This window comes from Culex pipiens, chromosome 2 (genome assembly GCF_016801865.2).
Source record: "Culex pipiens pallens isolate TS chromosome 2, TS_CPP_V2, whole genome shotgun sequence".
Classification (NCBI taxonomy): Eukaryota; Metazoa; Arthropoda; class Insecta; order Diptera; family Culicidae; genus Culex; species Culex pipiens.
The window spans coordinates 120,033,734-120,047,666 of record NC_068938.1 but is presented as its reverse complement, the minus strand read 5'-3'; the positions used below and the strand labels follow the sequence as shown (position 1 = coordinate 120,047,666).

At 40.8% G+C, this 13,933-nt stretch overlaps 3 protein-coding genes across 3 annotated transcripts; 1 reads left to right on the top strand and 2 right to left on the bottom strand.

Moving 5' to 3' along the window:
• Positions 1-1,311: 1,311 nt before the first annotated feature.
• Positions 1,312-5,289, bottom strand: LOC120424127 (uncharacterized). Its single transcript, XM_039588166.2, has 3 exons — positions 5,278-5,289; positions 2,819-3,134; positions 1,312-2,726 (listed from the first exon to the last, which is right to left on the bottom strand). Exons 1-3 carry the CDS (start codon positions 5,287-5,289, stop codon positions 2,305-2,307), a joined length of 750 nt encoding a protein of 249 aa, XP_039444100.1. The 3' UTR covers positions 1,312-2,304.
• Positions 5,290-9,769: 4,480 nt separating this feature from the next.
• On the top strand, positions 9,770-11,439 carry LOC120424120 (NADH dehydrogenase [ubiquinone] 1 alpha subcomplex subunit 10, mitochondrial-like). The gene is made up of 3 exons (XM_039588161.2): positions 9,770-9,929; positions 10,076-10,331; positions 10,392-11,439. The coding sequence occupies exons 2-3, from the start codon at positions 10,083-10,085 to the stop codon at positions 11,355-11,357; spliced, it is 1,215 nt and encodes a 404-aa protein (XP_039444095.1). The 5' UTR covers positions 9,770-9,929; positions 10,076-10,082; the 3' UTR covers positions 11,358-11,439.
• A 31-nt stretch (positions 11,440-11,470) lies between these two features.
• LOC120424121 (nuclear speckle splicing regulatory protein 1-like) lies at positions 11,471-12,943 on the bottom strand. Its single transcript, XM_039588162.2, has 2 exons — positions 12,788-12,943; positions 11,471-12,729 (listed from the first exon to the last, which is right to left on the bottom strand). Exons 1-2 carry the CDS (start codon positions 12,796-12,798, stop codon positions 11,556-11,558), a joined length of 1,185 nt encoding a protein of 394 aa, XP_039444096.1. The 5' UTR covers positions 12,799-12,943; the 3' UTR covers positions 11,471-11,555.
• Positions 12,944-13,933: the final 990 nt, after the last annotated feature.

Here is a 13,933-nt window from a genome sequence, read left to right as displayed (position 1 = left end):
CCATCCCGTCGAATGTTCAACGAGCAGCCTCGAAAATCGGCAACCTGTGTCTCACCAAACATCAACAAATTTCAACTATATTTGTCCCGGGACTCCCACTTTCAACGCTGCCACTCATGGGCTAATTGCGGGTCCTGCAACTCGCAGTACTGACCCTGGAGCAAACGGACACAGACAACTAGACTGGTTTGGAGTGACAACGTACGACCTTGGACAACATAGACCTCTAGATGAACTCTTAGCAGAGGTAACTATGCACCAAGTGTACCACTTTCCGTCCCAACTAATTTCTGTTCCTAATCTCCATTTTCAGGGATAATTTGGCCGAACTTTCGCACCTCCCTATAACTCCTACACAAACAACACTTACCAACAGGTAAGTAAAAACGCAACATTCAGTTACATATACTACAACACACATCTACAAACACCTAACACGTTCCTAGACACCACAATGAAGTTGTCAAGAATCTCTGCGTGCTCACCTACCGAACTGAATCAGCTGGAGAATCGAAGAAAAATTACTTTTTAACTTCCTCGAAACCCACTGACCAGTCTAACAGTTTGCAAACAGGATTCTGACTGAAACTTACAAAGTTTGAGGGCTTTTCAGTAGCTCTAGTTCCTCGTTGTTTTGCCTCACAAACAACAACCTAAACAATCCAATATACGTGGACAAAACACTCTACCGAGCTCTCCTACAATCAGCCTTCTGCTGACACTTTTTACTTTTGAACAAAATTTGGTGGAAACATCTAGGAACTCTTATTAAAGAATCAGACTTTCAAGTAAAAATTGTTCTACGGTAAAAACTTCTTCCTGTCTCTCATAACCCAAACATAATTTGTGTTATGGAAACTCTTACAACATTCATTCATCATCAACGACAAATCTCTCACAACACTTAAGTGCTTTTTTTGCTCTAAATTTCTATTCCTTATTTACTGTGCAAAGTTTCAAAATTCTCACAGTTGCTCTAAAGCTTTCGTTTTGTTTACAATTCTTCATTCTAGTACGTTTTATTTTCATGCTTATCAACAGTTTCACACTTTTTAGTACACATTTCGTTCCTAGTACATAAATTGTACACAAATACATAAACAATATTATGCTTTCCAGGGGTGGTGGGTGGAAAATTCTTTGAAATATTTCATTGTAGGGTACTATTATCAATTGTCGCATCATTCATTCTATTCTTTCATTCAAACACACTAAAAATTGTAAAAAATCACTCTCGCTTTCGTGCAACAAAAAAAAAGTTATTTAAAGCTTTCAATTGTACTAAATGATTATGTTTTCTTCTCATTTCAGCAAATATCACAGATGTTTATCACAGATCAACATGATCACAGATGTTTTGTCACCGATGTCGGGTTGCAGTCAACTCATCGATCATCGTGAATTGAGTTCATCGAAAATCAACTTCTGCACCTGCTTCAAATAATCAAATAGAAAAAAGAAAAGAACTAATATGATTCGCTTTCGTGTTAATTTATTATTCTAGTTTAAGGCAATCGCCTGTTAATTTGAAAATTCCTAGTTTTGGTTGCACTTGGCGAAAGCGTAATTAAAATATTCTAGCTGAAGTAATCTCAAAAGAGACAAAAAATAATTGGAAAATCCTACAATTTGTTCATGCTGCTAGTTTTGTTAATCACAGTTTATCACAGTTAGTTTCATTTTGTATTAGGTTAAATTCCAAATAAATAGTTCTGTTTGTCCGGTGTTTTATTTACAGTCTGGAAAAATCGCACTCCACAGATCAAGATGATCCGGATTTAAGGAAAATTTTAAAATTAATGACTAGAATTTGTAATTTCCGACTTCTTTTTAAGTTGTGTCTTTTCTCAATTGACTGTTAACTTTCTCTTTTGAACATCAACAAGACCCCTCAAATACGAAACAGTTTTAGTTAAATTTTGTAGCTTACAGTAGCGTAAGATTTTTGAAAATTGTGCTAGTTGAGTTGCGGAAGTTTTCCCAGAGAATCTGTCGACCTCCTATCAATGTAGCGTTTTCCCGAGCCTACGAAACCTAAGCTATTTTGGTTGGGCGCCAAGTATAACAACTAGAGGTTGCTGAGCTGTGCTTCCAGTATGGGTAGAGCCAGATACCGATGGGACTCTCCTTCAAAACCCAGGATCGGCATGACGCTCGAAGTTACGCTAGGCCAAGAAAACACTCGCAGTCGTCTAAGGAAACTACGTTTATTTCTCGGGGTTCCGTCGACGGTTTATTGGGCACACTTCCTAACTCCTCACTAGCACGTCTCCCTTCCCACTTCCTTACTTCCTAGATCCTACCTCACACGATCCTTCTTCCTACTTCCTTGTGCACCGATGATCTGCTGCGGGGCCCCGATCTGCACTGCGGTCGTCGTTGTTCCGTCCGGATGACCGTTGAGCTCCTCCTGCAGTACGCCAATGGGGGTGGCTTCTTGGTCGTCGGATGGACCCTCCGACTTCTGCTGCTGCTTCTCGGACCTATCGCCAGCCGTCCGTGTCCTTCCTGCGCGTGTAACGGTGCTGCCGGCTTCGACGAGGCAGCGCCTCCGTCGGGATTGTCCGGGTTTGGGACACGGAGGTTACGTAGCGGCTTGGCGACGCACCGACCAACGGGTTGACGGTTGGTGGTTTCGGGGTTGGTCTGCCGGGCCGGATATGGCAAGGCCAGGGCAAAAACTAACGGGGTTTCACGGGGGAAACTTGGGGTAAACCCGAGAGGTCCTGGGGCAAGAGGGATTTAAAGATGGCGTTAGAGCGATGGCGGTCGGGATCAAGGTTCACTAGGGGGTTTGTTGTGGGGAATATCATCCTACCTGGGATGTCCAAATCTCGAGCAGCTCCTGCTCTTCGCTGTCCGCGGAACGTAGCACGGTTCCGGGCACTTCCTGACACGGTCAGGTTCACTGCGGCTGCTGGTCCAACTCCGGGACACTGGCCTTCGATTTCGGCTGCGATTGACGACAGCCTCCTTCGTCGTACAACACCGGACTTAATGATCGCGCAATCCTGGCCACTTCGTCCTGAACCCCCCTGATCCGATACCCGCCAACTTTCCTCTCTTTTCGCCCTCTTTCGCCACCCCCTGCTGATCTCTCGTGCGATGTTTTCCACGACGACATCTGGTGGTGGCTAGCGGCAACAACGCACTGCGTGGGACTGGTCGTTCTGGGAGACGTCCAGGTAGCTTTCCGTCGACAACCACGAACATCTCTTGGCACTACATTTACACAAATACGCGACGAGTCACACCGATATCGAACACTACAGACACACTGGTTACATAGTTGCTGAGATATTGCCATGCAAAGGTTAAAAAACAGGAAAATTGATGTTTTCTAAGTCTCACCCAAACAACTCACCATTTTCTAATGTCGATATTTCAGCAACTATAGGTCCGATTTACAATGTTAAAACATGAAACATTCGTGAAATTTTCCAATCTTTTCGAAAAAAATATTTTCAGAAATAAAAAATCAAGACTAACATTTCAAATGGCCGTAATATTGAATGTTTTTTTTTTTGCTCGATTTTTCCAGATTTTTCATCGATACTTTGCCAGATTTTTCTATTTTTGACCTGGTAACCCTGGGATCAAGCCTGCGCGTCCTCCGGTGAAAAAAAAGAAGTGAAAAAAGAAGAAAAGCTGACGAGTTGGTCGGCCATCGGGGGTTAGTTTGTGTGCGAGCTTCGTCGGAGGATGACAGGATCAAGCCTGCCCGTCCTACGGTGAAAAAAAAGAAGTGAAAAAAGAAGAGAAGCTGTCGAGTTGATTGGGTTGCGGGGGTTGAATGAAGTGATACACAAATGCCATTTATTAACCATTAAATACGCGCTGATCCCTGTTTTGCCAGATGGGATTGGAAGTTTAAAGATAGTTCGAGGACCCGTCTGGTTCTTGTTCTATGTTTAGGCGGGGCCAGACAATGCCCAATGACCTTGGAATTGGGCCGCTAGGATCTCTGCCATTCTGAAATGGGTCATTGGAAGCAGCGCGAGGGCTGTCACCACCTAATATCCGGGACTGAGATATGTTGTATCAGCATATTGGATTGGACCACACACACACACACACACACACACACACACACACACACACAGAAAAGAGAAAAGTTGAATTTTATTTGTGTTCTTTTGTGCCCTATTCGTGTTCCAATCATGCATGTCCATCTGGAGCATTACCTTTTGAATTATTTATATTTTTCACAGCTTCCTGGAATCATCTTGAAATTAACTGCTTATATGTATTTATCTATGCACTTTATGATTTATTTATATTGTTATATTATTCCTTGTCCTGTTCCTAATCCTTTATCATACCATTTCCCCATATAATATATATATTGAAATTGCATAAACTAACGATACTTTTACAAAACAGCATCTGGAGCATTTGTTTTTAAATAATTGGTATTTTTTACAGATTCCAGGAATTATTTTCAAATTTACTGTCGATATGTATATTTATTAATTCACCATATGATTTATTTAAATGTTCAAATTATTCCTTATCTTATTCCTTTTCTTTATCTTATCATTTCCTCATACCGTAAACGATCAAATTGCATAAATTAACGACACTTACTAAAAAAGCAAGGGAACCATTTAGAGCATTTGTATTTAAAAAAACTACTATTTTTTACAGCTTCCTGGAACCATCATGATTATATAAATTATCATTACAAAATATTATGCTTTTACAGCTTCCTGGAATCATCTTGATTATATTTAGTATACTTATTATATTTATTATGGGTAATTCTCCGCCAACTCACACAGCAGTTGCCCCGACTCCTCTTCGATTTGCGTGAAACTTTATCCTAAGGGGTATCTTTTGTTCCTGATCACGAATCCGAGGTCCGTTTTTTGATATCTCGTGACGGAGGGGCGGTACGACCCCTTCCATTTTTGAACATGCGAAAAAAGAGGTGTTTTTCAATAATTTGCAGCCTGAAACGGTGATGAGATAGAAATTTGGTGTCAAAGGGACTTTTATGTAAAATTAGACGCCCGATTTGATGGCGTACTCAGAATTCCGAAAAAACGTATTTTTCATCAAAAAAAAAACACTAAAAAAGTTTTAAAAATTTTCCCATTTTCCGTTACTTGACTGTAAAATTTTTTGGAACATGTCATTTTATGGGAAATTTAATGTACTTTTCGAATCTACATTGACCCAGAAGGGTCATTTTTCCATTTAGAACAAAATTTTTGTAATTGTCTACTCTATAACTTTGTAGATTATTGTTACACTCTAATTCTCGAATTCTCTTACGAATTCAACCATTTTCATCGGCCCGATGAAATTCCCCTAACCCCCATTCCAAACCTCCCAAAAAATATTCCGTTCACTTTTAAAAGTCGCATGGGTTCCCTGCACTTTTGCAACTAGTGAACAACACAAACATTCCCTCCCAAATCCCCACGGGACTGTATGGGCGTAGCCTTGGAGCACAGTGTGGAAATTTACGTTCTTAGATATTTTTGGTTGTACCGGGCAGCAATCAAATTGTCTAAGAATATTGAATTGACCATTGTGGCACCCCCTACAGCGTGGTGCTATGCTATGCTAACATGTGAAAACACGCAAAATTATTTGCTGAATAATATAATCTGATGAAAAATAGGTAGAAATTTCAATGTGGTTAATTATAGATTTCAGATTATTACACTGTAGCATCAACACTCAAAAGAAGACTAAACTTGAAAATATGTTGATTATATTTCATTTTACTGGACCTAATGCGAAACAAGCGAATGTTCATGTGTCCGTTCGTGCTGCCCAACAGTTTTCAGATAAGATAGAAAAAAAACTCATCCAAGACGTAAAAGAAGAGTCTTCTTCGTTCCCACACTTCCTTAACCAATACGAAAAGCTTTCAATCCTCACCGGAATTGAATCTGAATGAGGAAACGAAGAATTCTTTTTTTTTCTTCAACATGTTCGATGCGAATCTATATGTAAATGATGTTTTGTCAATTTTCCCTGCATTTTCCTCTGAGCCGGTCGAGCGTTTCGATATTTTCTCGAAACTGGAGAGTTTTCTTCTTTCTTTTTCTTGTTCAACACACTCTTGTTGGGTGTCTGATCGCTGCTGAAATAGTAGTTTATGCAACAAGTTGCAAAAAGAGGATTTTTTCAGCACGAGTCGTACATTTATCCAACGAGGTTCACCGAGTTGGATAAATACGACGAGTGCTGAAAAAATCAAGTTTTGCAACGAGTTCCATACAACGTTTTTTGCAATTTCGAAAAACACCCATTGAGGGAAATTTTAAGTCGAATTTTCATGTATTTTGTCAATAAATCGTTTAAATCAAAAAAATGTTGAGAAGTGTTACTTTTCGAAACAAGTGCTGAAAAGTTCAACTTTTCAGCACCCATTTCAGTGCTGAAAAGTAGAACTTTTCAGCATTTATTTTGAAAAGTGTTGCTATTCGATTCTGTTATTTTTGGTACAGAAAAGTAGGCTATTTCGTCGTTCAAGAATGACAGGAAAAGTAAGTAGTTTCACGACGGAATTGCAAAAAATAAGTTTTCCCCTGCTTCGATTGCATTGTTGGATTTCACTCTGGAGTACCATCGCTCTTACTGCTCGCTCACCGTCAGGAAGTTTTAGCAATAAACATAAATTCAATTTCTTCAAATGCAAATTTCTGTGACCATCAAGCGCGTGTGTGTGTGTGTGCGTGTTTTCGAGCGGTTTCTAACAGGGGACAAGTTGATCAGGAACACATCGGTCATTCATGGGAGGAAGTGTGAAGTTTTGTACCAACGATGATGGTCTTTTTTTTATTTTGTCCACCGTTCCTTTTATATCATATCATATTCAAATTACCATATTGAAACAAATTGGAATCGAGAAACTAAACCTCCACGTGTGCACAATGCAATAGGGTTTATTACCGATTAGTCACTTATGATTAGCAGACACCTTTCCTATATAGTGGACCGTTTAAAGCAGTGGCCCTCAGCCTACTGAACTTGTAGGGCCTATTTGGCAAATGGTCGGCACATCACGAGCCGCAAACAAAAATAAAAGCTACTGATTTTTTTTTAATTTAAACAGTACATATTAAAGTTGTATTATGATAAACAACTTTTTCATTTGGTTTTCAAATGTAATTAAATGTTTTCCAACTTTACAATTTTTTCATCAATCTATTTAATAAAATTTACTTCGCAAAAAATAAATTTTGATTCAATTTGATATGTACTTTAAATACTTTAATTCTTTTCAATTTACATTTCAACATTTTCAACATTTTGTTATAGTTTTACAAATTAATTTGTATTGAACTTTCTTTCAAGCTTTAAACATATTGCTACTTTTTTCAATGATTTTTTAATAATTTTAATGAATTTTGAAAAAATAAATCCACATCACAGAAACTTATTTTTTGTAAAATAATATTTGACAGGTTTAATTCAAAAAAAAAATGTGGTTTGATGTTAAAACCGATTTTTTTTTAATCATTAGATCCGGCTTGAAAAAAACATCTTTTTCAACAGATGAATATCTCCGATTTATTTGTATTGGGATCTTTGAACAATGAAAAAAAACTACTATAACATTAGCATTTTTTTGAATTATGGTTGCATTTGTAAAAATATAAGAAATGATCTTTTACGTTATATATAAGATAAAAAAAAGAAATTTTACTTTCAACTAAACAAATAACAAATTTTAGCTGTTCTTAATTTTTCATCAAAGATTAGATAACATCAAAAACAATAAAATATAAGGGTAACATAAAAAAAATCAAATCAAATTATTCGCTCTACAGCATTGCCTAGGCGTTCTCGATTGCGAGATTCCTACTCGAAACTAGGTGTCCAAAAGCTTGATTGTTGAGGCAATTGCAAATCTCTTTTTACACCTTGGCTTCCATCCACCCCGGGATTCTAACTGACCGGCCTTTGGATTGTTAGTCCCATAGACTATGGTTAGTCCAACTGCCTCTCAGCGACTCCACCGAGACAGGACCCAGGGAGACGACTCCTACAGTATTTAAAAACCATGCTTGCCTGAAATAATCTTTTGATTATTTTGAATTATTAATTGTGTTCTTCTTTTTTGAGAACTTGCATTTATTAAAAAAAAAAAAATTATACTATTCTTTGATGTTGATTATTTTGATTATATTTATTTTAAATCTGTGGCTTGATAGATAATATTGTTTCGAGTTAGGTTGATACAAATTTTATTTACAGTTTGGGGGGGGGGGGAGGGCTCCATGAACGTCGGCCCTAAAAATCAGGGGGAGGGAGGAAAAAAATAATTTTCCAAAAACTTCAAATTTTGAATGGAAATTTAAGTGCTGAAATCATTTTTAAAATGCACTCCGCTGCGTTTAGAATTATTTTTAGCATGTAATTATAAAAACTTGCAAAAAGATCCGGATTCATCCATAGAATCCAATTTGATGTTGGCATGTTTCTATTTTTTATTGATTTCAACAAACTTTTTAGCACCATGCTAACAAAAGAAATGAAGTTTTTCATTATTTCTCATTCATTGCACTACAAAAACTTCTATCGTTTGGAATTCTTTTGGAAATTGAGATAACGCTTACTTAATACTCCCCAAGTCTTATCCCAAGTCCTTATAATTCTTGTAGGCATTAAAATTAAATTGAGATTTTCCATTATTTGATTGGTTTTAATATGCTTAAATATTTTTTTTAGAAAACATAACATAAGAACTCCTAAGTGGGCCGGATTCTATACTAATTTCAAAACCAGCCCGCGGGCCGCACATAAGACCTTTGTGGGCCGCAATTGGTGACCATTGCGTTAAAGGTTTATTGTTTAAAAAATATATACACTCAACCCTCGGTGGTTGGTCACTTTTTCGTTTGACACTTTTTTAGTTTGTACACGGGGTACAAAGTCAAACTAAAAAGTGACGAACTGTCACTTTTTACACGGCACTCACGCACACAATCAAAATAAACGTTTGGTAGTGTGTGTGAAATCCGTGTAAAAGGGGTGTTAAACTAAAAAGTGACCCCGTTCGTTTGACACCAACGGGGTACAAACTAAAAAGGTGTCAAACGAAAAAGTTACCAACCACCGGGGGTTGAGTGTAAAATGACAAGTAGAACTGTCTGATTATTTTACTTCAGTAAGTTGAAACACTTAAATAAAACTAGGGTTTGTTAAAAAACTTAGAGGTCCAATGTAGGACAACATAAAATCCTTTCCAAAAGCGGACCCCTATTAATTTAACCTACAGAAACGTAGAAAAAATGTATTTGAGCAATTTTTGTTTCTTTTTTAACATGCGAAAATAATCGAATGCGTTTAAACCACAGAGTTACTCTGTGTTTAAACTGTAACAAGAAAAGTTTGCAAATAATAAAAATTAATAAGTACATTTTTTTAATAATAGAATTTTTTTCATAGGCCACGTAGTCGATCCTCCCCTCCCGGTCGGATTTCTAATTTCTATGAAAGTTCTATAAATATTTTGATATTTTGACTGATTAGAACAACAAAATTAGTACATTGGTTTCTAAATTCGAAACTTTTACGTGCTCTAAAAATCTCAGTAGCTAAAAAAGTCTAGACTCCTGCAAAAGAACCGTTAAATTCTCATAAAACACTTTTGAAATTTAATTGACTGCATATTCTCGTTTATTATAAAAGTGACAGCACAACACTGAATCACCCCCCGTTCAAACAAATTCGCAATAAGGAAATCCCATTCGGAAATAATTCCTTTCTAACAATCCAGCAAACACCTCCTGTCAACATTTTTGACACTTTCAAATTCTGCCCTATTTTTGGCCCCGCACAGAAACGAAACGAAAACACTGCGCTGTCAAATTGGCAGCAAATTTTCACGATCCTTCGCCATTCGGATGTTCCCTGTGCTGTAGTTTTACTGCCAGTTTGTACGGATAAAATCGTCGGAGGTGCAGGTGAGGACCCCCGGACGCAATTCAGGATGCGAACGCCTTTTACGGAAGTGGTCACCAGGCGCGCGTTAACCGATTAGTGGCCGTGAATTTGCCGTCTAGTTTGCTTACGTAATTCCAACTCATAACAAAGCGCTCTTTTATTTTAGCTTTACGATGTCCGGTGTGTTCCGAGTTGGCGTCCGCTTCCTGAACCGGTCGACGCCGGTGAAGCCGATCCTTGAGTCGCGGGTGTGCAGTCCGCTGGCGATCAGTTCGTGCCACATTTCCGGCAAAACGATGCGCGGTTCGAAGCTGAGCAAACCGGCACCGTTCCCGTACCTGGAGAAGGAATATTCGGCGTTGCAGGCGTGCAAGGACGTCCTGTTCAAGTCCACCACCAGCCGGTTCGACGAGAATACCAAGGTGGGTGGGATGGTGAAGTGTATGAGGGGTTTTGTGTTGATTGTTTCGGGTTGATTGCAGGTCGTTGTCGTTGATGGGCCGATTGCTGCGGGGAAGTCCGCTTTTGCCAAGGAACTGGCTGGGGAGTTGGACATGAAGTACTTCCCGGAGGCAACGATGGACAGTTACTACATCAACTCGTATGGATACGACCTGCGCAAGCTTGACCCGCAGATGCCGTTGAACATGCAGAGTTTTGACGTGGCCAAGTTCCTGCAGGATCCGAAGCACCGCAATGTGGCCACCTTCCAGCTGCGGATGTTGATCCAGCGTTACTCGCAGTACATTGACGCGTTGGCCCATTTGTTCTCGACCGGCGAGGGTGTCGTTCTGGACCGCAGCGTGTACTCGGACATGGTCTTCGTTGAAGCCATGTACAAGAACGGATTCCTTTCGAAGGGCGCCCGTTCCGTGTACTACGAACTGGTCAAGAACACCTTTGCCGAGTTGATGAAGCCGCATTTGGTGATTTATCTGGATGTTCCGGTCAACATCGTGAAGGATCGCATCAAGAAGCGCGCCAGCCCGGCCGAGGTCAACTCGCCGGCCTTGACCGACCAATATCTGCAGGACATCGAGCACATCTACAAGCAGCAATATCTGAAGGACATCAGCACGCACGCCGAACTGCTCGTTTACGATTGGTCCGACTACGGAGAGACGGAGGTCGTCGTCGAGGATATCGAGCGGATCAACTTTGACCGGTTCGACAAGGACGACACGCACATGCGGGATTGGCGCATGGAAAACGAGGAAGATTGGACCGAGGCCCGCGCTCGTTACATGAACAAGCCCGACCTGATGAACTACTTCAACGTGCCGCGGTACGACGTGCCGGAGTTGATCGTCAGCCCGGAGGACTTTAAGGCCTGGTACGACATCTGGTCGGAGGCACCTGGCATGAAGTACCGCAAGGGCTACAACGACGAGTGCGGCGACGACGGAATCCTGACCAAGACCAAGCTGGACTTCCGCAACACGCTGTAAACAGTTCCGTGCTCTAGTTGTTGGGAAAAGCTGTCGATTTACGATTTGTACGGCGGCGGGTAATAAATTTCGATGCTAATTACGAATTTCTTTTAATTTACCATTTTACTGACCACAATTACAAATCTTTATTACAAATGCATTTAGCGTTTACAATATTTAAAATTAAAGTTTGTTACAATTTCAACCCCATCGTCCTTAACCCGACTCCCTCGCGGCCTTTCGCTCGTAATATCTCTGCTGGGCCGCTTCAAACACTTCCCCGACCGTGCGCTTCTTCCAGATGTCAATCTTGGGCTCCTTTTTCTTGTCTTCCTTCTTCTCCTTCTTTTCGCTCTTGACCACCTCCCCCGAATCACCCTCAACGTCCTTTTCCTCCTTCACTTTGGCCCCATTCTCGACGCCACCATTCGCCGACTGTCGATCTTCTTCGGGCTTGTCCTGCTTCGGCTCAGATTTCTCCGCTGACGAACCGCGCTTCTTTTTTCGCTTGCCGCCCTCATCGCCATCCGACTCTTCGCTGCTGCTGCCATCGCTCTTGGAATCGATGCTAAAGTCCGAATCGGCATCCAGATTCGACTGCAGGTGCACCTTCTTGGACGAATCGTTCTTCTCATCCTCTTCGCCTTCTTCGGAATGACGCTTCCGGTAGCGTCTCGATTTCGACGAACCTGCCGCATCTTTGCTCTTAAGAGCTTCCCGTCTTGCGCGCTCCTCATCATCGGAACCAACCTTCTTAAATTCATCCTCCGATTCCTGCTTCTCCTCCTTGACCTTTTCCTTCTCCTCCTCCTCCTTCTTCTTGCCACCCTCGCCCATCTTTTGCGAATAAATGTGCCGATAAAACCCGCCCAAATCCTTCTGCTTCGTAACGTCCCCGATCGACTCCAGGTACTCCTCGCGCTTCTCCTCCTCCTCCGCCTTCTTCATTTCCTCCAGCTTGGCCCGGTACGCCGACGTCACGAACGATTCCTTGTCCTGGAACTTTTCCCCTTCGGCTTCGCGCTCCTTCTGGACCTGGCGCTCGATGCGACGTTCCTGTTCCTTCTTGCGCTTGTCGGCCGTCTCCAGCAGCTTGCCGATGTACTTGGGCTTTCGCTCCTCCTTGGACTTGTCCACTTTGGCCTCTTTCCGCTTGCTGTCCATTTCGTCGTACAGCTCGTCGTACTGGTAAACGGTCGGATCTTCGGCCAGGGCCTTCTGTTGGGCGGCCCGGGCTTGCCGCTTTTGAGCGTCGCCCAGCTCCAGATTGACGGATTTTTTCGCGTCCTTCCCGTCGGAATCCGAGTCGCTGCTGTCGAAGGCCGCGTGCTTCGTGAGGCCGGTCTTTCCGGCGGCGGCTTTGTTGGCTTTCGGATCGATTAGTCCGTATCTGGAAATAGACGCTCGTTAGAAACAAACCATGTCGAAACCCCGTACAAAATACTTACTGCTTTTCCATTGCTGCTGTTTTTTGTTACAGATTAATATCAAAATTGTTTAAGCTTGGTTTTTTTGGCAAAAATTGTTAAAAATTGACAACCCGCTCTGAAAACGAGACAAACACGATTTTGTTTTGTAAAAATAAAATAGGTATGATAAATGCAACCGAATTTTACCGAAACAAACTGACAGCTTGGTCGAAAACACGCTCATGTGAAATTACGGAAATTACTCACATTTGAATTAAATCAAGCAAAACAATGTAAATGGGTCACAGCCGAAGTGTAAACGGAAGCAGGACAGACTTGGAACAGACTGTTTGTTTACAGGCTTTTGACAAAGGACTTTGTCTTATTAAAGCTCTATCTGCTGTTTCTATCCAAAAAAAATCGAAAATGTAACATTTCCATCGCATGCACTCGGCATTACATTCTAGGTACTTGAATCTTACGTCCCAAAAGCAGAGATGATGTTTGCAACGCTGCAACCCAACAGTTTTCTACTACGTGGAAGCAACAACATGCCGTGCGCAACTAATTTAGTATTACTCGATCAGTGTGAAGCCAAGTTTGTTGTGATTCCTCCATCTTGTTTTGATTGACGAAAATTTATGTCGGTGGATGAACCAATTCGATGCCAACATTTCAAAAGCATCATGTACACACCATCCTTTTTGAGCAAAACGCATTTGAATGTTGAGCATCCATTTTCAATTCCCATTTTAATATAAAAGCAAAATAAGATGTTCTAATGATAACAAACGATGAAAAACCTTGCTTTTATTGATACTTGATCATCCAAATTCAATAAAACATTATTTCCGTAATTTTATTTGAGAAAAACAAACATAACTTCTTTTGAAATCCCCAACGTCTATATCACCCTGCTGTCATTGCGGGGGACGCTTTGTTATGATTCGTTTTTCTTCGCCGAATGTACATGGCGCTTTTTTCATAATGCTTTTTTTTCGTCACGAGGTTCATGTAGTCTTTTGTTTGACAGGTTGACAGGGCTATATAAACAGGGACTGCTGATGGTAGAGATTTTGTTCATGTTACTTTATTTAAAATCATGATTAAACAGACTTTACTGAAGTAACTTTTGCTCATTTTTGGTGGAGAGGAAGCTTATTAGGAGTACTTTCAGAATATGCA